Genomic DNA, 26711 nt, shown 5'->3' with positions numbered 1-26711 from the left:
GAAACTGCCCTTTTAAGAGGTCACATTTCCTTCCCTCTCACACACAGAACAGCAATACAAGACAAATGGCCACCTAACCCTGGCTTGTTTAAAGCACCAACAATCATTTTCACTGCTCAAAAGGAATGTTTCACTTGTGGAGGAAGGGATGGGAACTGTCATCCATTCTTGAGTGCTTTGTAGAATTTATGTCAGATCTATAATGCAATAAGCGCAACACATGCCCTATCAGACATTTCACACCGAGGCTGAAAAAGGACTCATCAAAACGACTTATTCTGTGTCTGTGGCCATGCTTTGCAAAGGAGCTGGCTGCAGCCAATGGGGATTGCAAGAGCCAAACGCGATCTTCAGATATTTTAGCGTGAGTCAGATAGACTAGCACGTTGCTAAGCAAAGGAGATTAAAGGAATGCAGAATTCTTTTAAAAATAAAGCATTTTTAACGCCACCAGCAACAATTTGAGAAACAGTCATTTTATAGGGAAAAGAGTATTCCTGAGAACATGGATATCCAATGGGAATACTCTGGAAGGGCCCTGCTTGCATCCTCAGTGTCCCCACCCTATGCAATAACCTGAACTCTGATTTCCATTCCTTGGTCAACACTGTAACAACTGGTTCACAGCAAGCCAATTGTTCAATCCATAAAAACCAGTTTAAAATCAGAATATTCTATTTAGCAACTAAAATATCAGGAGAATGAAAAGGTTCTAACTGGGTGTTAAAATACATAAACACACACACACACACACACACACACACACACACACAGGTTGTTGTGCTCATGGATGAGCAGTGACTAGAAGTCAAGTGGGGGGGAGTGAATGGGGTCACGTACGGTGCTGTCTTTGCACAACTGCACTGGCTTCCCGCTATCTCAAGTGGTCAACTTTTGTTCCTCCTCCGGAGCAAATCCATGTGCCGCAATTCTGTGGTTCCCGTTGCTGAGTCAATACCCTATAGCAAAACAAGTGCCTGCTTTTAAGGTAAGCTGGGCTGAATACATCCCTGTTATGAAAAGATGACCCACTGGATTTTAAGAAATAGCACCAGCAGCAGTGAACAGGGGGGAAAATGGTCCCCTTTGATACACAGGTTTCTCTGTCTGTTGTCAAAAGAGGATTAATGATGGATAGAGGATGTTTGGTGGGGAAAACACACGGAAGCCTTCCCCATTGTTTGCGATTCCTATTTGTCAGGCCTGTAAGCAATTTTAGGATACAGAGCAGGTGGATATAATCTGGGCACTTAAAACCACCTCCTCCGTGCATTATATGAAAAGTGGGAAAATGTTGCATTGTGCACCTGTTGCATTCAAGTTAAGCTCTTATGGTGCAGCCTTCCCTACGTGGCTGTGGAAGGGCTGACTTCACCACCCATCATCTCCCCCTGCATTCTCCTCTTGATGGTCCAGCTGGGCCTCTTGGAGAGGGAAGGGATGAGCCAGGAGTAGCTCACCTCACTTCTTCTTTGCTCCAGGCTCCTCCATTTCCCCAAACACCCCTTCTCCTCCTCTCCAAAGTGTCACATCCTTGGGGAACAGACACCATGGTTCTCTCTGTGTGACTGTGAAGTTCCAGTTCTGAGTGCTGTTTCTGACCTTGAATCTGGGAACCCAAAATATCCTCTGCCCCCACCCCCAGGTCTAGGGTCAATAGGACTGCTGCCCCCAGCGCACAGTGAAATGTATTCACCAGTAACTTGCCATTTTGAGTTGTTGCCTGAAAGCTTCAGTTCAAGTTTAAGGTGAGTGAATCTAAACCCATTACTTCTCTCTTGCATTTAAATATTTTAAGCTTCAAGTGCTTTCTTTCAGGATGTGAAGATCTTTGCAAATGTTGGTACATTTGCAATTATCAAATGGTGCAAATTATCAAAATCAAAACTGCACTGAAAGGATGATAGCCAGATTGGGGACAGGGGATGCCATATGAGATGAGAATGAGGGAACTGGGTCTTTTCAGCCTGGAGAAGAGGAGACTCAGGGGATCTTTTAGTGATATATAGGTATGTGAAGGAGCATCACATGGTCATGGCATGTTCTACCCTGTGGTGGAGGACAGGGCATGATCCAATGGGGCAAAGCTCAGGGAACTGGGTTTCAGGTTGAATGTCAGAGAATATTTCCTTATAGTTAGGACCCCTAGGTTATGGAATGGGCTTCCATGGGAGGTGGTGGAGGCCCCATTAGTGAAGGGTTTCAAGGAAAGGCTGGACAACCACATGTTGTGCATTATGTGGCAGAGCTGGCTGAAGCCAGAGGTCAGACTAGATGGCCTGGAAGACCCCTTCTGACTCACTATGTTTCTATGAAATGGAATTTGCAACCAATTCTGTCAGCTAAATTCAACAGGAATGGCTGTTTCCAGCATGGAGAAGATCATGGTGTACAGTTTTTAAAGATAAGAAGCCTGTCAGTTAAAAAACAACAATAATAAAAAGGTTGCAATCCTAGCTTAGTACTAACATGGCTGAATATGCAGGAAACCCATATTTTTAAAGTTAAATACTCAAAGCCATGAGACTGATCAGATCCATCTGTCAGCATCAGATTCTCCCAGATTTCATTTTTTAAAATCTCCAATTCTTTTTCACTTGGGTATGGAAAATGCTGTGAATTTATTTATTTATTCAGAAAATTTCTATGCCGCCCCATTCGCCGAAGCCTCGCCAAATTTGGGCACATTCCTATCAAAGCTGAACTGAAATACAGTTCTCACCAATTCCTACTAAAACACAATCAGTCTGTAAAACACACTGTCAAGACCTACCAAATTTTATCATGAGGCTGGGCATTCCCAAATGCTGTTTTCCTACTGCAGCATTAGCCCCAGAAGAGAAGCAGTTGGCGTGGTTCTCCCAAGTGGTCACCTTGCTCAGAGTGAGGTATTAGCTTGGCTCTAGCAGCAAAAGCATAACAAATGTGATGCTACTGGCTGTAAGTGGTGGTGGGACCATGATATAGTGTCCTTCCAATCTGCTGCCTGAGGCAAGGGATTCACTCTGTCTTGTGGGACGGCCAGCCCTGTTGTTTACTCTGCAGTCAGTCAGGAAGCCTTATCCAAGAACAGTTCTGACTTGAGTCCCCGCTGCCAAGGCGCGGACAGTGTGGAAATGCTCCAGGATTACCTGTCGCTAGCTCATTTCCTGCTTCTACAAAAGGTGAGAGATGGGTCTTCCATACCAGTTATGTACATGTGGTAGATTTGAGCTTGGTAGTTAAAGGTGGAGATTTGCTCTCACTCTTCTTAGTGTTACAACAACTGCATAGTGTCATAACTTTGTACCCATGAAGAAAATTCCAGAAGACACTCTCCAGAGATGCTGAAGATTTCACCTAGGACCTTTTGCATACAAAGCAGGTGCTTTACTACTGAGCAACTTCCTGTCCCTCAATATCATTGGCATTTTGCAAGTGGAGGTGGGAAGAAAGACTGAGAGAGCACAGCTGGCCTACATTCACCTCAGGAGTTCAAGACAGAGCTAAGATTCAGAGGGAGCACCTTCTGATTCATACCTTTAGTTCAATTCATCATAAGGCTGTTCCTGGAGTAGCTTCAGGCAGTGTTTGCCCAGGCTGTGAAAGATCAACCCATTTTAAGCCCTTTGAGTTTTTAAGCAATATCACTACCAGGTGATGAGACTGGAAGGGAGGTGAGAAAGAGAAATGCAAACTACCTGACAGAACATTTGGAGAAAGATGTGTTCTCTTGCCGACACTTGTTTCAACAATCACCCACTTACCTGTCTGAGATAAAAGCGGCGTATAAGGGACTTTCGGTTCTATTGCACTCATTGGCGGAGGTAGCAAGGGATTGGCGAAACTGCGGAGAGGATGTGTAGGCCTGACACATGCTGTGGGAATGGTCCTGCTTGGGGCATCCTCATTGCTGGGGTGTTCGGGCTGCGTCTGTGGTAACAAGGATGTCTGCTGAGGGGCTGTTGCTTCACTCACTGCTGCAAGAAGATAAGAGGGAACGAAGATGTAACCAGACTGTAATCCACTGAGTTGTAATTTCGTGTATAAATAACGAATAGAGCTTATTCTCCCTTCTCCCTTCTCTGTCTGTCTGTTGTAGGGATGGGTGAGAGGTTGGGTATGTTCTGGGAAAGGAATAGATGGAATCCATTTTTCCCAGCAGCCGGTGTGGTGTGGTGTGGTGTGGTGTGATGCTGAAGAGTGAAGGACTAGTATTCAGGTAGAATTCCTGGTCCAAGTCCATGTATTTCCAATCCTGTGAAGTGATTCAGAGATGGGAAAAATGTATCTGAAAAATAAGTACCTTTGAGATGGGTTCATGAAAAATTGCATTCTTTTGAAGAAATTCACCATTGCTTTAATCAATATAAGGAAACATGGTATCTCTAAAAAGGCACACTATGAATGCTTACATTTGGAAAACATGCACACAAAATATGCACAAAGGAAGAAAAGTGAAGCCCACAATCTGATATGGCTACTAGTAGGCTTGAGATTTGGAAGTTCCAAGAGCACAGGCTGGGTCTTTCTATGGAACAGGGAATTTCTTTCAGGGTTTGACTATGCTTCACTTGCAATTTCTGTAACCTACCTTGCTGAGCAGAATATGCATTAGAACAATTCTGCAAAACTACTGAAAGGTTTTCACAGTATATCGACTCTGTAATTCAATGACTAGCACATGAACTTCCTTCATATATTAAGGATAAGACAGAATTCCTTATGAATATTGAAAGACAAAATCAGGAACATTGATTTAACAAAGATGGCATCATTGCAACTTTCGATTCACTTCTCTCTTCATTACTATCACCCACCAAAAAATGCCCTTTAGCCTTAACATGCTCCTTCAATAGCAGAAGCACCAATAAACTCAATCCTGGAAGCTTGGGGTGCAGTCCTATGCTGTCCATCCTTAATGCACTGAACCTTCCGAATGTGTGTGCTTGCTTCATCTGACTCAAGGTGTGGGACGTGGCAGCGGCAATCCTTGCTGCCTACAGGCCTCTTGGCCTACGTTTCACCACAATCTATTTTTTGCTTCCCTCCCTGCCCTCTGCAGTGCCATTTTATCCCTCTCTGAGTTTGACTTTTGACCTCAGGCATACGGAATGCACAAGTGGCTGACTAAATGTTATGGGCACTGGAACCCAGGCAACTCGGCTATCCATTTCCAAACAAATCCAAATTTTATCCAACAGGCAAAGGTCAGTGCCAGGAGCAGAAGAACAAGGTAAGTCCAGTCCAAGAGGCAAAAGTGTAGTCAATTAAGCCAGGGATCAAGAAGCCAAGGAAGTGATGCAGGCGGAAATGGGTACCTGAGGGCTGGAGCAGGAGCAGGGGCAAGGTTCAAGAGTCCAATTGCAACAAACAAGGCAAACCATAGCAAGCCTGAAGAGCTTCATTGCTAAGGCAGCTTCTGGAGGGAAGAACCAGTTCTTATACAGCTCTCTTCCCCACCCCCAGGGCATCCAGGTGATAACTTGGAGAATTTTATTAGGTTTATCAATACTAACCACTTGACAGTAACTTTTATCAGCAACACCACAATTGAAAGCTGCATTTTATCGTTCCCGGATTTATTTATTTATTTATTTATTTATTTATTAAAACATTTCTATGCCGCCCCTTGCCGAAGTCTCGGGGCGGCTCACAGCATAGAATAAAATACAATAAAATACAAAAATAACAATATAAGACCAACAATATAAAATAAATAACAATATAAAAGAAGTCACCCTGGCCAGATTCTCATTGGCTTATACTGTAAAACTATGGATGCCCATTTATCTCCAAAGCATGTCAACCAACCAATCCAAAGAAGAACATAATATGCACAGTACTTGAGAGAAAGCATATTTGCAATCACAAAGAAAACTGCTCAAAAATATGTAATGAACTTAGAGAAAATTTTCCAGCATTGGAGTACCCTTGTCACAGTATTGCCTATAATATCAAACATCTGTAATATCCAGGGATACTGTCCTTAAAAAAAGTTTACTTTTTAAAAAGAAAAGCACATTCTATTTGTTGTGGACTACTATTCCCAACAATTCTCACCAGATTGTGAAGGACAGTTACACTGTTATTATTACATTGTATTATGGTATCCTATTGTGCTCTTTGAATGGAAACCATGCATTCTCTGTCATGCACCCCATTTATGTAAATAGCTAGTTAAAGAAGTGCTTATGGAAATTATTGGCAACCCAGCTTCACAGCAGGGTAGGTCACCTCCTTACATTATCATAATTTACCATCGAGAAACCACTACTTTGAAGGGAACAGTTTCTATCATAATTGATTTCATCAGAGAATCAGTAACGTGGACTTCCACTAATAAAATTTATTCAATTGAAAGTAAAAAATGAATGCTACATGCAAAATATCAGAAAAAACAATGGAGCTAAGAATAAGATTCTGTAACAAAATGTGCAATTCTTACTGAAGAACCAAACCAAACCCTAGAATTGCAAAATATTTTAAGTCTTTCAGACTTCTAAGGGCTTCTGACTGAATAAAGGACACTGATAAGTATCGGCTATGGACTTAATCTGGAGGACAAATTGCAAGCTTTATGCTATTCACACCTTTGTTTTTTAATGTCTCCAGAATTTTATGTCTCAGTGTTCCAAACAGTCACTCTTGAAATCCATTTCACATCACAGCTATTGATGAGGGTGGCTGCTGAAATGTTTAGCACCAAGTATATTTTGAAATTACTCTGTTGTTAGTCTATCCATCTTACACACACTCATGTACAAAAATATAGATGTCCTAGAAAACCTGGCAATAATTCCTTCTTAGGAAATGCTGGCATCTTCATTTAAAACTAGTGATGTAGTTGTCACGGTGACAGGTGGGGTATGTGAAAGATGGGCCAACAAGTTTCTCAGATATATTTCTATACTCACAGATGCAATTTGTACTCCCTTCTGGAGCCTTGTCAGTTGAGATTAGATCAGGTTTTACTCCACAGTGGAGTCATGTTCCCATAGCAGTGAATGGGAGCAATAATGAGGCTTACTGGGAGAAACCACTAGGATGGAGGGAAGACTGGATGGACTCCAGTCCCAACAGAAGGGCCGTTTGTCCCATGCTGCAGCCAGTTCGCTCCATCCTGGACTGAACTCTGGTTACTTTCACCCAAAGAACTTAGTGAGAACCACTAAGAAACAGACCCTCCAGCGTTTCGCTTCATCCCTTAACTACCTTTTCTCAGAATATGAATTTGCCCAACGCATAATAGTCAGGGACAATTTGAATCAAATGTTCCACATCTCATGGAGGAGAACAAGATCTGGGCTTGCACAGATAGTGCTTCTGAATTTGAAGATATTTTAGGCTCAAGTCACAGATTCTAATTGATGTTCACACAGGTAAAGACGAATGACGTTTGGCCACTGATGATGCAACTGAGAAATGATCTGATGTCACATATCAGATTAAAATATTGGCACCGGTAGTGCTACTGCAACTGTCATCACTCCTCACCATTGGCCATGCTGGCTAGGGCTGCAGGGAGTTCAATCCCATCAACATCTGGAGGACCATGGCCTACCCTTGCTAGATCCGGTGGTTCTCGGGACACATCAGGGCCAGCTCCAACATCCAACACTCTTGGGCATTCCATGGGCACCTTGGCCTGGTTGCCAGCAGTGAACTGCCATTTAAAACTTGTCAAAATGCCTCAAAGCACCTGATGCAGCTAGGAATTCTGAGGAATGTGATGGGATGAGGGGATGAAAATGAAAATGTGATGAACTCACATTCCATCAACCCTGTGCTGGTGCTGACTCGGTGCACTGCAAGTCGAGCCATCACGCAGATGTCTGTTTTTAAATGATTTGTGTGTATGTGTTTAAGCCCAAGACATTTGCACAGAATTCAGGCATCTGCTCCACAGTTCGTGCACATTTACATAATGTGCGCAATCGTGCTAAATTATGCAGTTCCTGGTTCTACATCTGAGCAAATATTTCAAGCCATTTCACAGAAGCTGACACCTAACTTAGCCCACTTTGGGTTGTTGAGCTGGAAATGTGTCAAAAGTCTCTTTTGCTGGAATGGAATGAGTTTTCTGGTGTTGTGCATCCTCAGATACAGCATGACTGCAGGACACCATAGGAAATTCAAAATGGCACTTCATATCTGCCTGCCACTGCTGCCCTGGGAGCTCTGGGGGACTGCTTAGACACTGAAAAGGGCCTGCCAAGGGCTCGTTGCCAAGAGCTGTCTTGGGCCTGGACTCAGTTCTGTCTCTGCCTCATACATTCAGCAGTCCACTGAGACAACAGCAGTAGAAATGGGCACAACTTCCTTCCCTCCTAGATAACAGCCAGTGTACACACTTTTCATCTCTTTCAAGCAAGGCTAAGACTTCATTGGATTACAGGCAACTTATTTGAAGGATGAATGTGAGAACTGGAGAAACAAACAAACGACAATGCAAGGAGAAGAAGCGGTTGCTGTATGCAAAGTAATTTCCATTTTCCTCTCTCCCCTTTAACTACTTATTTTGGATCCAGGATGGCAATTACAGTCTGATTATTACAGCTTAGGACATCCTAATGGCTTTCGTTTTAGCTGCTTTGCCAACGTGATGCAACCGTAACTTCACTGGGCCACCTGGAGAGGAGAAAGAGTTTGGTTCAATTTTCATGTCCATTTGTTGCTTGGTTACAAGCCTGGCAAGGGCAAGAAGGATGTTGAATTATTACTCCCTTAGATTTATTCACACCAGTGAGTGCTTCATTTGCCCAGAGAGAGTAAAGTTAAAGGCAGGGGGTTGTACCTGAAGTACCAGCCCAGTAGGAACACTGCGATCTGATCATGAATAATTGCTTTAAATTTAAACACTGCATATGGCCAGCTTCTTTAAAGGCTGCACCTTTTATGAGAGATAGCAGAGGGATGCAAAACACAAGATGACAAAAATCACACTGCTTCGCTTGTACATACTTTGTCACACCTGGGAAAAGTCCCTTGATCTGAATGAATGAAATGGACAGTGGAACAAGCAATTTGGCTTCTTTCACATCACAATGCCACTCTGTCTCACCTTTGAACGTATCAGATGTGCACTAAGGACTTGATGTCTTTGAAACCCGAGCCTTCAAGAACCTGCCTTTCTTTTGCTCCTTCTGTACAATACTTAAAGGGCAGCATTTCTGCCACAAGGGGATTAGAGTAGAAATGTGTGAGGAACACATTTTGTGCGAAACATCCATCGGCTTCTCTGATTTTGGCTTTCCAGACTCCTGTCTGCTTGTGGTGGGCCAAGGCCCAAGTGCCTGGGAAGCAGGCCAAGTGCTCATGAGGAACTTGCCAGGAATTGAACCGCATTTGCTGTGTGAGCAGCGCCATTATTCCATGCTCACTGTGGGGAGGAAAGTTGGCCAACTGGACGGGCAGTCAGTGGGCCCACTCGCTGCACCCCTTTTCCATGTGTGCTGCTTCCAACAGCAGTGAGTGGAGAAGAAGGTTGTTCGCTGGGAAGGGAAGCTGGCATGCCTGCGCACAGCTCCCTTTTTTGGTTCTGCAGCCATTGCTGATGGGGAAAGTTGCCCTGGATCCAACTTCCATGGATCCATGACATGTCTCTGTTTGTGGACTTCCTCTTGGCTTGGCTCACTTTGCAGGACTGGGCCTCGCATGAGAGGAAGTCCACAGATTCTGGAGGGACAGATTCTGAAAGGGTTCATCCCAAGCTTAGTGCAGAGTTTATGGAGGCCTTGGGGGCTTGGACTTTCACTTGCCATTGTGACACTGTGCTCTTTCTCTCTCTCTCACGGCTGCACCCTTTGCAGTGTAAGGTGAACTCATCCACCACCATTCCTTGCAGTGGGCAACAAGGTGTGTGGGCGGGTGGCAGAGCAAAGGGACATATTAGGAAAGGCATAAGCTTCACAGAAGCCCTGACCTGTTCCTTGTATGTGCTTGTTGTAAACTGTCCCAAGACACTAGTAATGGCATGGTCTAGAAAAGCTTTAAACAAATAGCTAAATAAATAAAATAAATGAGTGGTTCCATGAACCACCCCGGGAGTATCAGTGATACCTGTGACTCATGCACCCTCCTGGCCTGAACCAGTCCCTTTATGCCCCCCCCGCACCCACCGGGTCTTCACTACAAAAGGGTGGACCTGATATCTTGCCCCTGGTGCAAGGTGATGCCAAGGACCATTGTGCAGGCTTGTTCTGGCTTCCGAGATTTCATAGGGCATTGCAGTTCGACTACAACAGCCACTGGTATGTTCATGCGCCATCTTTCTTTCAAAGACCTCAGGACAGTATTCACAGGCTACCTGAATTCATCTTCACAGGTGTGGAGGATGTAAAGGACATGAACTCTGAGATAGATTGACTTGCCATAGCCCAGAGATCTCCATGACTGAGCAGTGGTTTGGGTCCTGGGGCAAAACTCTTATCAATAACCCCTATGGATGTGACCAAGCTCCACAGAGTTTCTCCCTTTGCTCTTCATGGACTTACTCTCATGGTTGGCCCTGTCTTGGAAAGCAAGCTGAGCTGAGAGGAGGTCCATGAATCCTTATGGAAGGAAGGTTCAACCAGCAACCTTCTTCCACATCCCATGTAGCAGTGGTAAGTGCTACAACAATAAAACCCAAGCTAGTCATGTTGTTGGAGATCTACGACTGGATCTCCTAAAATGGTATATGAAAAGGCCCCATCTGGATCTGGCTTTTCTAACCAATTCCCCATGCATTATTCCTCCAGCTCAGTTCTTTCCTTCTCCACTAAGGGGTGGAAAGAGAAATACAACTTGGATTCCTGTTTTTTCTTTCTGGAGTTAATAGAAACTTGGACAGAACAATTTTGGTGAAAATAGAATGGGATGAAGGGATAACCCACACCTTCCTCCTAAAGCATACCCATGATCTTAATTGGAACCCCTTTTGGCAGCTTTTAATGAAGAAAAAAAGTGGGAGATCAGGCTGTGATTTTCTTGCTTTTTTTTTTTTTTTTAAAGAGCAGAAGAAGAGCTCTTCCAGGTTAGATCAAAACCAATCTGTTTGCGCCTTGGCCAACCACCAAATGGCTACAGGAGCCTGTATACAGCACACATGCACAATAGCATTCTCCTCAAATAGTATGTCTAATTTGAACCTAAATAATGACCATGATGATGCAATTAAGGGCTAAACCTCTGTGAAAATGTGTGTGTATATGTTTAAAGAAAGCCGAGATTTTCAGGATGTGGGATTCCAAGCTAGATCCCAAATTCTGTCTTGCTTAGTATGATTCCACAGGCCTGGAATTCACAAAACTCTGTAAATAAGATGTATGTCACAATACTAGCTGTGATTTAATCCACTGCAGGTAAAAAGCCTCTTAATATATATACTGCTGGGAATATTTATTGTTTAGCAATCACTCATGTAATACAGACTAAGAGCAGCCCCACTCCCCAACCAAATGCTTCATTGTTTTCTGGAGGTAACAATTCTCTCGGCTTCAGTATGAGAATAGGCGGTTGAACTCTGGCTGGTATTTCTGTTGATTGCAAAAGCTGCTATGACATGGAGGAGTCAGGAGTGCAAAACACAAAGTCCAAAGTGCACATCCAGGTGAAATAATTATGTATGCGTTGGGGTGTGTATGCATTCCACTTTCGGTCCCACATGAGGTGCTAACTGAGCAGCAAAAAGCTTTTTGAAAGACACGGCCTCTGTTCTTTTTCAGAATCAGATTTGGGAATAGGAAAGAAATTTTTGTGATAATGAACTGAGGCACTGGAGAGCAGCTACAAGGGGAATTGAGGTCACTGCCATTTCCGAAAGGGTTTGGGTTTTTTTTTTAATATTCTTAAGCTCTTCTTACTCTACTAACAGCCAGAGAATAAGTGTGTTGGTGTTCATTTCCTTCTGTTTCTTTGCTTATTCCCTGAAGTCGTTCAGAAATAAATCATTGTTAGTGATGTTGCTGAACTCCATAATTACCTAGTTCAAAATAAAGTTCCCCAAGGTTGTATGACTTAGATGCACTATGGGACAGTTTGGAAAATAAAAGAAGGCTCTGCACATATGTACATAGGATGTACGTTCAGCTTATCCTGGCAATCCTCTACACACCAGTAAGAACCATTGAACTCAGTGAGACATAACTTCTGCGTAGATACCTACAGGACTTTTGTCTAAGTCATAGAACCTAGTTAAGTGGTGAACTGCCCAGGGCAGGGATGTGCGAGCAATCTTCTACAAGAGGAAATGTTCCCTGGTTTTCGGCTTTACAGACTCCTGTCTGCTTCACTGTGGCCCAGAGTCTGAATTTCTGGTGAGCATGCCTGGAGTTGGTGGGGTGCTCACCAGGAACTGAGCCTCACACACTGCGAACAGCACCATGGTTGGCTGCTGAGGAATGTCGGCTGGTGCACCTGCTTGCTGTACCCCCTTTCCCCATGAGCTGCTGCCACTGGTGGTGGGAGGAATGGGAAGGGAGACTGGATGCCAGGAATGGCAATGGAGGAGGGGGTCTGTGAATGCTCATGGACCTCTTCCAGTCTCAGATCTCTTCCTTAGAGAGGAAAAAGCCCTGGAAGGAGTTTGGCAGGCAGGTGCAAACCAGGTTCTGGAGAGGCTTGGCACATCCCTGGTCCAGTGTGCGTGCATGTGTGTCCCAGCTTCACGTGTATAGGGTGTGGTTGGGTCTGTGCGCATGTGTGGTACTGCAACTGTAGCTTCCAGCAGTGGAGCAAGGCCCTGCATGTTTTCTGGAGGTGAAGAACTTGGGACCAATATAAGTGAAGTGCATGGCCGGTGACAAGCAATGCCGCTGGGGAAGAAGTCTCAGCTATTTATGGCATGTGTCTCCTTCTGGCTGGCCTCCCAGGCTCACTAATATCAGTGGGTTGTCTGTAGACCCATTGAGTTCCTTGTGCTGCAGATGAATGCCAGCTTAATTAAAGGGAAATGGTGTCCTATTTGATACTGATTTCTGGATCAGCATGTCAACTGGACAGAAATACAGTGTACAAAAATTCAAAAACAAACAACCCCCCATAACAAAAAAACAAGTAATGTTGCAAACCTTGATAGTTATGCCAAGAACCAAGTTAAAAAGATGTGCCCCTTGTGAAGGCAAACAGGGTGAGGCCCACAATTGGGGAACAGCAGAGAAAAGAATGTCCTTGACTAAGTGAGGGTCAAGTGTGAAGACAAAGGCCTCTTCTAGTGATCTTTAGCAACTAATTAAGTTCAGGCCAAGAATTCAGTGAGATCTACCTGCAGTTTCAGGTGATCCAGCTCAGAACCAAGTATTCTAGCCCCATGGAAATAGGCAGCCAGAACCAAAATGTTCCAAATTCTACTTGGATCCTCTGATCACTTGACTCCCATTTTTGTCTACAACCTGTGTTTGTTTGTTTGTGTGAATAAGAAGACTGTGCATCCCACACAAAAATGTTTTACATTTCTTTGTGCATTTTCCAAAACTGTGCACATTCCCTTCATTGACTAAAGCATGCAAATTTGCATTTTAATGAGAAATTTGAGTGCACACTTTTAAAAAAATGCAGATTGTTGAAATGCAATTGAAAATTCGGGAATGGAGGAGATTTTTCCAAAGAATACAATCCCACTCCAGTTCAAGATTGTTAAGTAAGGCAAGTTTTGATGGCTTGTGAACTGAAACAACATTCTCACGCATCTGTAGATGGAAACAGCTTGACTGAGCTTGCAAGGCAAGAGTGAACAGAAGTGTCACATGAAGCACCATGGACTCTCTCCCCGCTGCTGTATCAGAAGCTGATAACTTCCAGTGACATTTAAGCAGGGCTTCATTATACGGGGTGGCAATCAACTTTATGGAGCATTTGACATACATGGTCTTTCTTGAAAGGTTTGCTAAAATTGCAGAAGCTGAAGATTAAAAATGAAAGTTGACTTGAGAAGGAAGTCCCCATTCCAAGCAGACGCATGTACACAAATGTGCCACCAGAAAACCCAGTGAGGTAAAACAAGTCTCCCCACCCCAGATGGGACTGAAAAGAGTGGCAAACATCAGGATTCTATCAGGATTCTGAGGAAGCAGACCTGACTTGTAAATCTTTATGGGATGGTAGTTTATGAAAATGCTGGAGGAACTGAGAATTTAAGAGAAACAGAGGAGATGAAGTGCAATGTGGAACGAATAATGACAAGATACCAGCAAAGCCAGCTTTAGGGGCAGGGGAATGAGTCATAGGCTTGCAGTGCCCAGATTAAGAGGGTCAGTAAGTTTGGTGGGAACATCTAGAATTGAGCAGATGCTCAATTATCAGTTGAAATCAGAGTTGAAATAAATAGTATGAACTGTTGATCTTGCAAAGCTGGTAATACTTGTCTTCCCATTAAACACAAATATGGGAACATTGACCTAATCTGTTCAAAAGACAGCATGTGTACATGTCACAGTAACCAGATCCATGTAGGATCATTTTTAAACTTATAGGACAGAACCACGCATGGAAAAAATATGCATGGAAAATGGGCACCGAAGTAGGAGATGGGCTACGAATGCATTAGATTGCAAGATTCAAGAGTTTAACAAGAAGAGGAAGTGAAGAACCAAAGACGTTCTTCACCTGGGGTGCCATGGAGCCATATCAAGCTATCATTTGAGCTTTTGTGACAAGGTGGCCAATATGAAAGTCAGGAGGGTCTCTTTTCAAATTTCATCTCAGGTACAAGCTCATTAGGTCTGCAATCTTATTTCATGAACTACAGAAATAATTCAGGTACTTCCCTGCACTTTCTGGATCAAGAGACATGTCCAACCCCTGGTTATTTCTGTCCAGCCCCAAATGGACCATTGGTAGAAGCAAGAATGGAAGTGGATGGGGCAGAGAGGATCCACATTTCTCTTGGTCCTGAGAAATGCATGCCCAACACCGAGGGCAGTGCTTGCCACTCTTCCTGAACCCTGCTGGTGTGCCCATTTGGAGCCTCTGATGTCAGAACTGTCCAACAACCACCACAGGCAGAATCCACCCACAAATAGGGTGGATAATTTTGAAAGGCCATTGCAAGTATGTGCATTGAAAATAAAAATCCCCACAGCCAAATACTGCATCATTCTTACTGGAACCTGGAGAGTCGTTGAAGTGGCTACAATATTGCCTGTGGTTAAGAGGCAAGGCTGTGAACCAGAAAGGCGTTCACCTTCTGGCTTCCTGAATGTTCCAGCTTAGTCTGCAACTCAAAGGTCATATCAAAAGGAGTTTAGAAATATGTACTTCAGGAAGAAAATAGATTTTTTAAGTGTCTGTGTTTAAAGAACTGTATTTTATATGTGAACAGGACAGAACAGACTTAAGGAACATGTGTGAAAATAACCAATACCAGTAATAGGCTGAGGGCCAAACTACATGTTATACTTACTGCTAGTGCATTCTTCCTGAATTTAATGCCCTCCAGTATGGGATTACAAATCCCATCCTTCCCAAACATCATGTTATAGATGTGCTATATGGGAAGAATGGGTTGGAGGGCACCAGGTGTCATTATATGGGTTCTGTTTCTTCAGTTAGGATCTCAGCAGGTAGGGAAGGGAGGCTGAAGCCTCTCCTCCCCAGTTCTGTCCCCTCAAAACTCAGACCCCACCTGCTTGCCTACAAACAAAAGTTAAAACAAACAAACAAACAAACAAAAAAAAACAGTCCTTGGTAATGCTCATAGTCATGGGGTGGGGAGAGTTTGGTGTGACTCAGAGCTGGGGAGGGCAGGGATAATCATTCTTTCCCCAAGGACTGTGATTCACAACCCCCCAGTTGACCCCCATGCCTGCAATTAATTTAAGACAAAGAGGAAATGTAGCTCCATACAGCGCAGTAAATGTAACATGTAATTTGACTCTGATTAACTTGTCCCTAGTACAAAGCTAAGCTCAACCATTAGCTCACTGCCTTAGGCAAATTTATATTTCCTAGCCTAGTCATTTCAAAGAACAAGAAACACCACCATAAGATGAATTCCAGAGCACAATTGGATTGGCAGCTCAGTCTGATATAACAATCAGGAGGCAACCAGAGTCAACCAGAGTTATTTATTCATGTATATTTATATATTATAAGAGGAACCGTATGCTATTGCTCTAAATTCATGTGCTGCTGGACCCGGATCTGAGGAAAACCCACTTCTTGTCTGCAGCAACTGTCCATGGTGCTGGACTGGCTTTGATTCTCCCTCTGCAGAAAATTCAAAGCCATCCTGCACAGGCTACAACCAGTTTCTCATTAATTGGAAAAAGGGCAAGAGAAAGAAATCAAACATAGTATCCTGGAACATGCACTTCAAAGGTGTCTCCATCCCACTACCATCACCTGGCCAAACAGATCTATGCGGTGAAATTACCCTGACAAGAAAAGCACTTTTTTTTCCTGGGAGAAGACATAAAAAAGAAGTCAGCACAAAGTCATTATTCCCATCTCTTGCGATTGGCCCCTTTGACAGTGGTCAAAATGGCAGACAGGTTTGCCATCTGAGAGAAGCAAGCACTGATTTTCTTCAGTTTTTCTTTCTTTCAGCAAATGGTTGAATGGGAACATTTTCACTAAAGATGATTTTGCAGCATTGGCTGCTTTTTAGATCATAGGGAAGGGAAGGGAAGGGAAGGGAAGGGAAGGGAAGGGAAGAAGGGATTCCAGTATGGCCCATTTGGCAGATTGAAAGGCTGGACTATCCATAGCACAATTGAGCATGATGAATTCAAAGGGTGCCTTTTTCCAAGCAATAGTATGTTCAGTCTTGTACTGTGGGGACAGTTACTTCGAACCAAGTTTCTGTAATGCACAGCTCTTACTCATCAACATAGGGACAAGGAGCTACCCAGGTTCAGTTAAAAATGGTGCATTTTTCTGGTGTCCCATGGAGTTTTCTTTGGACCTTTGCTGAGTCCAGCTCAGGACTATCTCTTTTGACCCGTACTGGCTTCCTGAGGATTAAGGGTGAATTCTTTTTCCATTTGTTTTGATACAAATGTTCCAAAATTTGCCATGTTCTCCACATTTGGAACTAGAAGAACTTGAGATTAAAAAAAAGGTACCAAAGGAACCAAAATTGATAGATTGTTCCATCCAGGCCTTTGAATTTTTTGATTTTTGTCTGTGCTCACAGGTTCCACATCTTTAACAGCTACATGGCAGGGAAGTGAACATGGTCTTGTCTATCTTGGGAATAGGTGCACCCATTGAATTGAGCCAGTGTGGCATTTTCATTTCATTTTTATCTGATTTCCCCCCAAAATTTTCCAGTTTCTTCTATTTGGAAGAGAAAGAAGTTGATCTTTAAAAGAATTAAAATATGACAGACTCTAAAACTAACATTCACTTAACCCTACTGGGAATCTTTTTATCTAACAGTGTCAGGGATTGATCTTATGACCCTCTGCTTGAAGAAGAACCTACTACTAGCACTAAGCTATGCCCCTTTCACAGAATGTAGATGAAAAGCCAAGGGCCACAGAAACCCACTTCTCATACTAGTTCCAACCCAGTACTATTAACAATCGCAATCAATTCTCCTTCCTGCTCTGGCCTGAGGTTCCTCTTAAGAACATGACTGTACCATGTGCTGTGGGAGAGGTAGACTAAATGAGTAGTTCCATAAAGCCAGCTTCATGTTGAAAATGGGCTACTGGTTCCCAAGGAGGCAGCATTAGCCACACCACTAGGGCATATGCCTGGGTCCTACCTCTTCCAAGAGCAGACCCTGCACTTATAGCACCTGGTGGTGCTATACTATAAATAATAGGCACATGCATGTCCAATGCCATTTTTATATTAAACCAGAGTGGTATGTGATCTCCATTATTTCTACAGGGATGCCGAATGTGGTAAACAGAGCACAGTAATAATGATATTTATTTTTAGAACAGGCCTTTTACTGTTATTGGCAAGGAATGGAAGATGGGAAAGTACAGTGCTCTTTGTTAGCTGCTGGCAGGAAAAGGCTCAGCGAAAAGTTCACGTATTATGCTCACAGCTCTGCACAGGCCCTTCCGAGGCCCTTGAATGAAGACTTAACCAAGCATAAGGAGAGTAGAAAGAAAAGTGACTGCTTGGCTGGTTTGTTAGATGTCAGCAGTAATATGCACCAAGTACAATGTTTTCATTTGGTTGCCTATGAACATATCTTGCTTTGACAGCTTGAGGAGTTCAGATACCAGGCATAGCAACTGCTACAACCAGAAAATGTCATTTTGGGAATAGCCTTTCCCGCAGCCTCAGTTTCCCATCTGTCAAATGGGAGGCGATGGAGGTAAGGCTACCCAAGGTAAGGCCTTGGGTTGCAGCAAAGATAAAGCAGGCAAGGATCACAGTCAGTTATGACTGTGGATACGAATACTTTGGTTGCACTGAACCTCCTCTGGCTCAAACCATTCTCAATACTTTCAATTTGCCATCTTTTAGAAGGTGACATTCTTACCTTGATTCCTGAAAGCTGGAAAATGGGAAATACCTGTGATAGCAGCAGCAGCAACAATGAGAACTATGAAGGTTATAGCAACAAAACTAAGCATGGAGGTTTGTCCCATAGAGGTCTCTTCCCCATGGAAAGAAGGAAAGTAGCGTTCTGGAAAGTGCCCCTTAACAATCAAGGCTGTTGAGAAGGAATTAGTGCCCAGTGTTAATTGTTTGCATCTTTAATCATGGGCAGATGAGAACACAGGATGAAGACAGTTAACTATGATGCTGAGAACCTATCTTTGACCAACACCTCCTGCTATGGTAGACCTTAGTTATGCTTGTCTCTGCATGCCCATTTTACACTCGGAAGAATGCACAGAACTGTGCTTTCTTCTCTGCTCCCGATTTTTCACAGTGCACTGCCTGAAAAGTGCATCTCTGCATATCCACCTGTGTGCACAAGCACCGGGCCAGGGAAGCTGGGTTTATAATATCAAAATTAGGACATAGACCTAAGCACGCAGGGCTTTTCTCCCCAATTACCCTCATAAAAAGCAAGCAAAACCCAAACACACAGGAGCTTAGAGAAATACTGGCAAACATGGAGTAAAGCATATATAGAGCAGAGCCTTCAATGCATTAGCTTAATTGCTGTGAAATCACGGAAGCTTTGCAGTCAGAGCTTCAAGAGCTCTGGCATCAGTTCACTGAGATGTGCCTTGTTAGCCCTTGGCAGAAGTGCAATGATGTCACGGAACGCTCACAATCGCCACAACTGCTCAAGAAAAAACTGTTGGCAAAACCGATGACAGAATGGTCAGCATCCTGGTTATGGGCAGAAGCATGAGGGAGTGTGGATTTCCAAAGTGCTTCCCTGGTGGTGTTGCCAGCATGCTGGACAGGAAAACAGGATGCAGTAGCAGTTTGGAGTTTGCCACAAAATACACGTCTGAGCTATTGAAAGGAAGGAATGCAAGGTCGTGAGGATTGCTGAATTTGAAGAAGACCCAGTGGGAATAACCTTTCCATGTATTGTCATGATGAAGCACTTAACTGGACAGTTTCGTTCCCCCTTGACCCAATTGATATCCATCTTATGCAATGTTGCCAGGATATAATTTCTCAGTGTATATTTTGCATAACGTCTTATGGTGATTTCAGCAATCAGATGCAGAGGAAAAGAAGACAGATCACTCTACTTACTTCTTCCTGTTCCAAAAGTCCGATCAACTGAGAGGGTGGGGAATGGCACAGGTCGGAGAGTGAACTGAGGATGTGGGTATCCACATGTCGGAGATGGGAGGATTCCTGGATATTGAGCACTTTCTAGTGTTGGCACCGGGATGGCACTGACTACAGCTGCAAACAAAGAGGGGAAGAAGCAAGTTGAAGCAAGTTGAGTTCCATGGATATTACTGGAAGATAGGCAATGCCAACTCCAAAACAGAGTGAGGAATTATGGGAGTTCTAGTCCAACACACCTGGAGAATCCACTTTGGAGAAGGTTGCAGTAGAGCCTGTAATTAATTCAGCAGAAAGGAAACTAATGAATATTGTGGATCTCTGAGAAAGGAAGGTGTTTTTTGAGGGGTGGTTCAACAAAGCCTTATTCATAATCTTGGAGACCAGGCTACTGCTTGCTGGCTTGAAGGAAACAAATCTAAACAAATCAATCAAGTAAAAATCAACTGTTTTAAAAAAAGCAGACACGTGATGGATTAGATCACAAATGAAGTTGATGGTATTTATTATGCAAGCTGATCAATTAGTGTTTATTTCAAGTTGCAAATGACCTCCAAATTAAGAGCAAGGCATGATTTAATGGCAGTGAGCAACTGAAGGATTCTGAATGCCATCAAATCAATTGGTATTGCAGAGGCATGTTAAAACATCAAATTAATTGTCTTTCTTTTTTTTAAAGGACTATCATGTTTAATTATTTTTCCTGATTTGCTTATACTGGTTTCTCAAAATGTGAGTAGCAGATCCTTAATCCACAGCACAAACACCTGAATGAAGAGAATGACTGGGGAAAGAAATCCATTCTGATCATCGTGTTTCTTGAAGAAGCTTACTGTAGGCAAGGTTATTATGAATATAGATCACTCAAGAGTTTCAAGGTTATCATCAATTTAGTGCAACCCTTATTTATTGCTAAAACTTACAGGCACAGTAATTGTGGCCAATTCAATCTAGTAATTGGCCTCCTATTGATATGTATAATCGTCACATGATCATCACTGTAAACAAAAAGTTTTGATTGATTTAATACATATATTTTATCTATCCATAATGATAGATATGGAAGAACCAGCAGAACATATGTAGGATACTGCTTTTGCTGAATTTCTAACAGATGCTACTTATTCCTTTCTATGTTCTGTATTGTCCTTCTATTTTAACTTGAAAACTTCTCTAGCTGGCTTGGAAACCTAAATAACAATTCAAAGATAAAAAAAGAATTAAAAGTATTCATTTTAAAATATACCAACAGCGCTCGCTCGCGCTCTCTCTCTCTCTCTCTCTCTCTCTCTCTCTCTCTCTCTCTCTCTTTCTCTCTCATATTCACACACACACACACACAGAGGGTAAAACACATAGGACAAAATAAACACACATTAGTTGATGATAAAACATTCAGGCAAAATAAAAGGAAAGTCTTGGTAAGTTTTCTAAGTATTTTCTGCTTCTAAGGGCATGGCACTTGCAATTGGATGTCTCCTAAAGCAGCACATTGAAAGATCAGAACAAGATTTATTGGCAAAAAAGGGTAAAGATTTCTTTTTCTGAGGCTGGAGGGAAGACAGGTTACGGTCCTCTTTGCTGGTGACCCATTATCAGAATGGAGAAACATGTAACTCTGGAAACAAAGGCAACAGCTATTTAGCCTATATTGTACATATGTATATCTATCTAAAGCTGCACTGAATCACTTATCTTGATTTTTTGCTAGATGCTAAGGAAATGCAGAAGAATCAAAATGCTCAGATCTACTGGCTGACAGGGCTTTTGATGGGCTTCACGGATCCAGTGGCAGAAGGGAATGACAAGCAAAACATTCCCCCCCATCCCTCGGCTGTCTTCCCTACACCATCAATTCTGATCCAGGGGATTACGGGACCTTCCAGGCCAGATGTGGGTTGTGTAAGGGCTGTGGGAGACAGGAAGGAGAGGACAGGAAAGACCCACTGCATGAGCAGAAGTCCTGTTGGATGAACAGGAGGGTTTCATCCAACATCTCAGGCACATTAACTTGGTCTCATGTTTTCCATTCAAGATTACAGAATCTTGATTACACTACACAAATCTGAGCTGATCTTAAGAATCACAGACATAGTATTTATGATCTACAACGGATTGAACTGCATTATCCAGGCTTGGCTTAGCTCCCTATAAACCAGCTCTCTGCACTGTTTATGGATCTGATGTTCAGGTTCACAGATTTGCTGCCAAATCAAGACAGTGAACTGCAACAGTAATTGTGCACTTTTTGTATCAGGAGTAGAAAACCTCAGACTTGCATGGCATCCTTTACAATGAACCACTAGCCTGTGAGTAAATGACTGAACGCTCTGTTTTCTCTGTCCTCAATGCCACCTGTGTGTTCAAAGGAAAAAGAAGACAGACGCCTCTCCCTGCTGTTGGATTCACACACAAATTACCCATCACTTTCTGAGATGTATTTGAAAGGTGGTGGCACAAAGCCCTGCAGATAAAGAGTTTTCACATGGCAGTCTTTGGATTTCTGGAACATGAATGCTGCAGAGATTAAATGAGATGATTAAACATCCTTTTTGAGTGTGCCTGTCGGGTGTGGGGGGTGGCAGTGATGAGGCCATCAGGTAGAATAACTGACAGCTGCCGGTCCCCCCCCCCCCCCCCCCCCCCACCTTCCCCTCCACAAATGGATAAATAATTCTGCATCTGTGTAATTCCAAAGTCATCTATTATGACAAGCTCTGAGGTGATGCAACTGATTTGCACTGGCACAATTTCCAATTGTCCAGCTATAAGAGGCAATTACAGCAGAGTTAAACACATATATCTATGGGGTGTTTTAGAAACATAGAAACAGAGCGAGCCAGAAGGGGTCTCCCAGGCCATCTAGTCTGACCTCCGGCACCAGCTGGCTCTGCTCACGACATGCCTACCATGTGGGCGTCCAGCCTATCCTTGAACACCCGCACCGATGGGGCCTCAACGACCTCCCATGGAAGCCCATTCCACACCCTCGGGGTCCTGACTGTCAGGAAGTGCTTCCTGGCATCCAAATGGAACCTTGGCTCCCTGAGCTTTGCTCCATTGGAGCGTGTCCTGCCTTCCTCTGCAGGGGAGAACAGGTCTCTACCCATCTCCATGTGACATCCCCTCACATATCTGTATGTCACCAACATATCCCCTCTGAGTCCCCTCTTCTCCAGGCTAAAGAGACCCAGTTCCCTCAGTCTCGCCTCATACGGCATCCCCTGCAAACCGGCCACCAACCTTGTGGCCCTACGCTGCACTGACTCCGACCTGGCTATATCCTTTCTGTAATGAGAGGTCCACAACTGAACACAATACTCGAATTGCAGGAGCACCAGAGTCGTGTAGAGTGGTAGTAATACCTCTCTTGATCTAGAAGCCACACTTCCGGCTATGCAACCAAGGGTGGTGTTCACCCTCTTGACCACTGCATCACACTGAATTCCACAAGGTTTGTCTGGCAGGACCTGTTTTTGCAGAAGCTGTGTTGTGTGGCTGTCAGCATCCCTTCCCTATCTAACATCACTAGATCTCTCTCTATTATGAGCCTTTCCATTGTTTTTCCTACAATGGACGTAAGGCTAACCGGTCTATAATTCCCCATGTCCTTTCTACTACCCTTTTTGAAAATTGGGACCACTGATGCCACCCTCCAGTCCTCTGGAACTTCACCCGTTCTCCACAAGGTCTCAAAAATGGAGGCCAGCAGGCGTGAGAGAACCCCTGCCAACTCTCTAAGTACTCTCGGGTGTAACCCGTCAGGGCCTGGGGCCTTTGTAATGTCCTATGCCCTGAGGAGCCCCTTGACTTCAAGGGGGGAGTGACTCTAATCTGTGCCCCAAAGTCCCCAGCCTCATCTAATCTCCTATGCGGATATCCCCCATCCTGCTTTGGGGAGAACACAGAGGCAAAATAGTCATTTAGCATCTGTGCCTGTTCCCTCATATCAGTCACTGGATCTCCTTCCTCCTTATTTAGTGGTCCCACCACTTGTCTCCCCTTCCTCTTCCTATTTACATGCTGAAAGAAGCCCTTTTTGTTGCTCTTGATATTCTTGGCAAGTCTCAGCTCGTAATCAGCCTTAGCCTTGCGAAGAATCCTTCTGCAACGGGCCTCCTCCTCCCGGTATACCCTTTTGTCTATTTCCGCCAGTACCCATTTCCTACGGAGGTTCCTCTTTCGTCTAATCCCTTTAACCACCTCCTTTCGCATCCATGGCGGCACTCTCCTCCGCCTCCCCACCTTACTGACTAGAGGTATCGTCAAGGCTTGTGCCTCCAAAACCTCCCTTTTGAGTGCTATCCACCCCTCCTCAACTCGCTTGCCTTCCAGTAACCTATCCCAGGAGACTTTCCCCAGTCTGGCCTTCAGTTGGCCAAAGTTGGCCCTCTTGAAGTCCCAGCTTCTAGTGCTTGACCTGCTGCACGTCCCCAGTCCCCTGATCTCAAAGCAAAGGATGGAGTGATCACTCGCATCCAGAGCTCCCCTAATCTGTACTTCATCTATCAGCTCCTCCCTATTGGTCAAGACCAAGTCAAGGATGTTCCCCCCCCTCGTCGCCTCTTGGACCCTCTGTGTGAAAAACCCTCCCTCTATAGGTTCTAGCAAGCGACATGACCTGACTGTCACCGCCGAGTGAGTCTCCCAAGTAATATCCGGGAGATTGAAATCTCCCATAATTATTGTGTCTCTCCCCTGAGATATCCTTAGAATCTGGTCTGTCAGGACATCATCCAGGGTCTCAAGTTGACCTGGAGGGCGATAACATACCTCCACTGTCAGGTCTCCTTCCCTGTCAAAACCCCTAAGTTTCACCCAGACTGCCTCTACCGAATCCCCATCTGTGCTGCATTCTATCTCACTGCATCCTATCCCTTCCCTGACGTACCAAGCCATGCCCCCACCTCTCTTTCCCTTCCTGTCCTTTCTAAAAAGGTGATACCCTTCTATGTTCACATTCCAGACTTGCCTTTCATCCCACCAAGTTTCTGTGATTCCCACCAGATCATACCCTCCTATTCCCAGGAGAGCTTCAAGCTCTTCCTGCTTGTTACCCATGCTCCTAGCGTTGGTGTACATGCACCTCAACTCCTTCCCACCACTTCCTTTCTTTGGACTTCCCAGCCTCCTCCTTCCTCCCATCCTCCCTGATACCTGGCCCCTCTCTGTAGGAGTCCTGTCAGTCCCTGCAGTATCTCTAAAACCCTGCTCCCAGAGCCCTGATCCTCCCCTCACACTTGTCCAGTGCAGACACGTTACTGGGGGGCCTGACCCCCCCCCCCGGCTCAGTTTAAAGTCTTCCGGACGAAGCTCACTAGAGCATCTCCAAAGGACCTTTTCCCCATCCTCGTGAGGTGTAACCCATCCCTTGCCAGAAGTCCACTGGCAAGAAAACGAGTGCCGTGGTCAAGGAACCTGAAGTGTTCCTTCTGGCACCACTCCCTAAGCCAGTCGTTCACCTCGGAGGCCCTCCTGTCCCTTCCTGGCCCAAATCCTCGGACAGGTAAGATTGACGAGAAGGCCACTTGGGCCTTCTGCTCCCGGAGTTCCTTCCCCAAGGCCTCAGAGTCCCTGGGGGTCTCAGCCACACCCTGCCTGGCCACATCGTTTGTGCCCACATGGATCACCAGGAGCGGCTGGTGCCCCCGGAGCGAACAAGACGCTCCACTCTGTCCATCACAGGCCAGATGCGTGCGCCCGGCAGACAGCAAACCTCCCTTGTCTCCAGGTTGGGGTGGTACACCGCCGGCTCAGTGCCCCTCGGCAGGGAGTCCCCAACAACAATCACCTGCCGCCGTACCTTCCTGGTGCTGGTGGGCGGCCGTGCCCTGGCCCTTGCCTCTCCTGCAGCGGCCCCCTTGCCGCCTGACGCCTCAGACTGGGGGTCCTGCTGGTCCCCTGAGGCCACATCAGCCCCAGTCTCTCCAAGTGGAGAGAATCTGTTTCCCAGCTCCAGAATGGTGCCAGGAGAAGGAGGAGGCTGTGCTGGCCTCCTCCTCCTGTGGGTGACATACCTCCATGTCTCTGCAGCTGCTCCTCCCTTGGCCTCTCCCTCAACCCTCTGTCCGGGGGGGGGACTGCTCTGGGGGGCCCTGGAGAGCCCTCTCAGCCCTCAGGCACCTCACCTCCTCTTCTAGCAGGGTCACCATCTTGCACCGAGGGCAAGTGCATCCCTGCCTCTCCTGGGGGAGAAGGGCGAACATGTCGCAGCGCTCGCAGCAGACAGCAACACCCGTGACTCCCGCCAAGGCCATCTCCTGGTCTGCCATCGGTATCCCTTCCAAGACCTTACCTTGGTCCCTTGCCTTGTTTCTCCTGCAGTTCTTCTCACTCGCCCAGTTCTCCCAGACAAAAACCCACTCGCACACACACACAAGGATAAAATAAACTTAAAATGGAAGAAAAACAAAGCTCAGCACAGCACAAACAAAAACAAACAAACAAACAAACAATCAAACCTCTGTGTCTCAGGGAAGGGAGTCTCCGGACAGCCCGGGCCACAGCCAAGGGACGACGCCCTTCCTCTCCGCTGCTCCTGGCCCACTGCTCCCCTGCCCAGCTCCTGCCTTGCCTTCGCCAGGCCCCTGGCCACTCAGCGCTCCCCCCCAGCCGGTGTCTCTGCTGCTCTGCCGCTCTGCCATGAGGCCAGAGCCAAAAGTCCATACGCTTGTTTAGTCCATATTTCTCTGGTTGAGATAATAGAAGCCTCTTGGATCACCCTCCTTAAGCTTAAGTGGCAAAAACAAGAAAGGGGACTTTTGGGCTGAAGTGTTTCTTTTGTGGAACTCTGTCCTAAGCCCGTCTCTCAGGTGTCCTCTTTGAAAAAGGTGTTTCAAAGGCATTAAGGGTGCAATACTATGCATGATTGGATGGGAAATTGTCCCACACCCCTCCGCATTTCCTAGTCTTGCTGTGTTCATATCCATCAAGCCATCACTGACTTTGGGAGTTCCTGTGAATGAAAGCCCTCCAAGATGTCCTATGCATGACATTCCTGCTTAGCTTTTCTAAACTCCAGGCTGTGACTTCCTTTATGGAGTCAACCCCTCTATTTCCTCCTCCTCCTCCTCCTCCTCCTC

General features: G+C 44.9%; 1 protein-coding gene across 1 annotated transcript in view; it reads right to left on the bottom strand.

Moving 5' to 3' along the window:
- DCC (DCC netrin 1 receptor) overlaps nt 1–26711 on the bottom strand; it is a 647852-nt gene that overhangs the window by 15852 nt on the left and 605289 nt on the right. Inside the window, exons 26-27 of the mRNA XM_044431047.1 lie at nt 19591–19746; nt 3747–3959 (exon numbers count right to left, since the gene is read on the bottom strand). Of these exons, the coding sequence (XP_044286982.1) occupies nt 3747–3959; nt 19591–19746 (369 nt within the window). The remainder of the gene's footprint in view (nt 1–3746; nt 3960–19590; nt 19747–26711) is intronic.

Source organism: Varanus komodoensis, unplaced genomic scaffold (assembly GCF_004798865.1).
Source record: "Varanus komodoensis strain SLA01 unplaced genomic scaffold, ASM479886v1 scaffold22, whole genome shotgun sequence".
Classification (NCBI taxonomy): Eukaryota; Metazoa; Chordata; class Lepidosauria; order Squamata; family Varanidae; genus Varanus; species Varanus komodoensis.
This window is presented reverse-complemented; position numbering and strand designations above follow the sequence as displayed.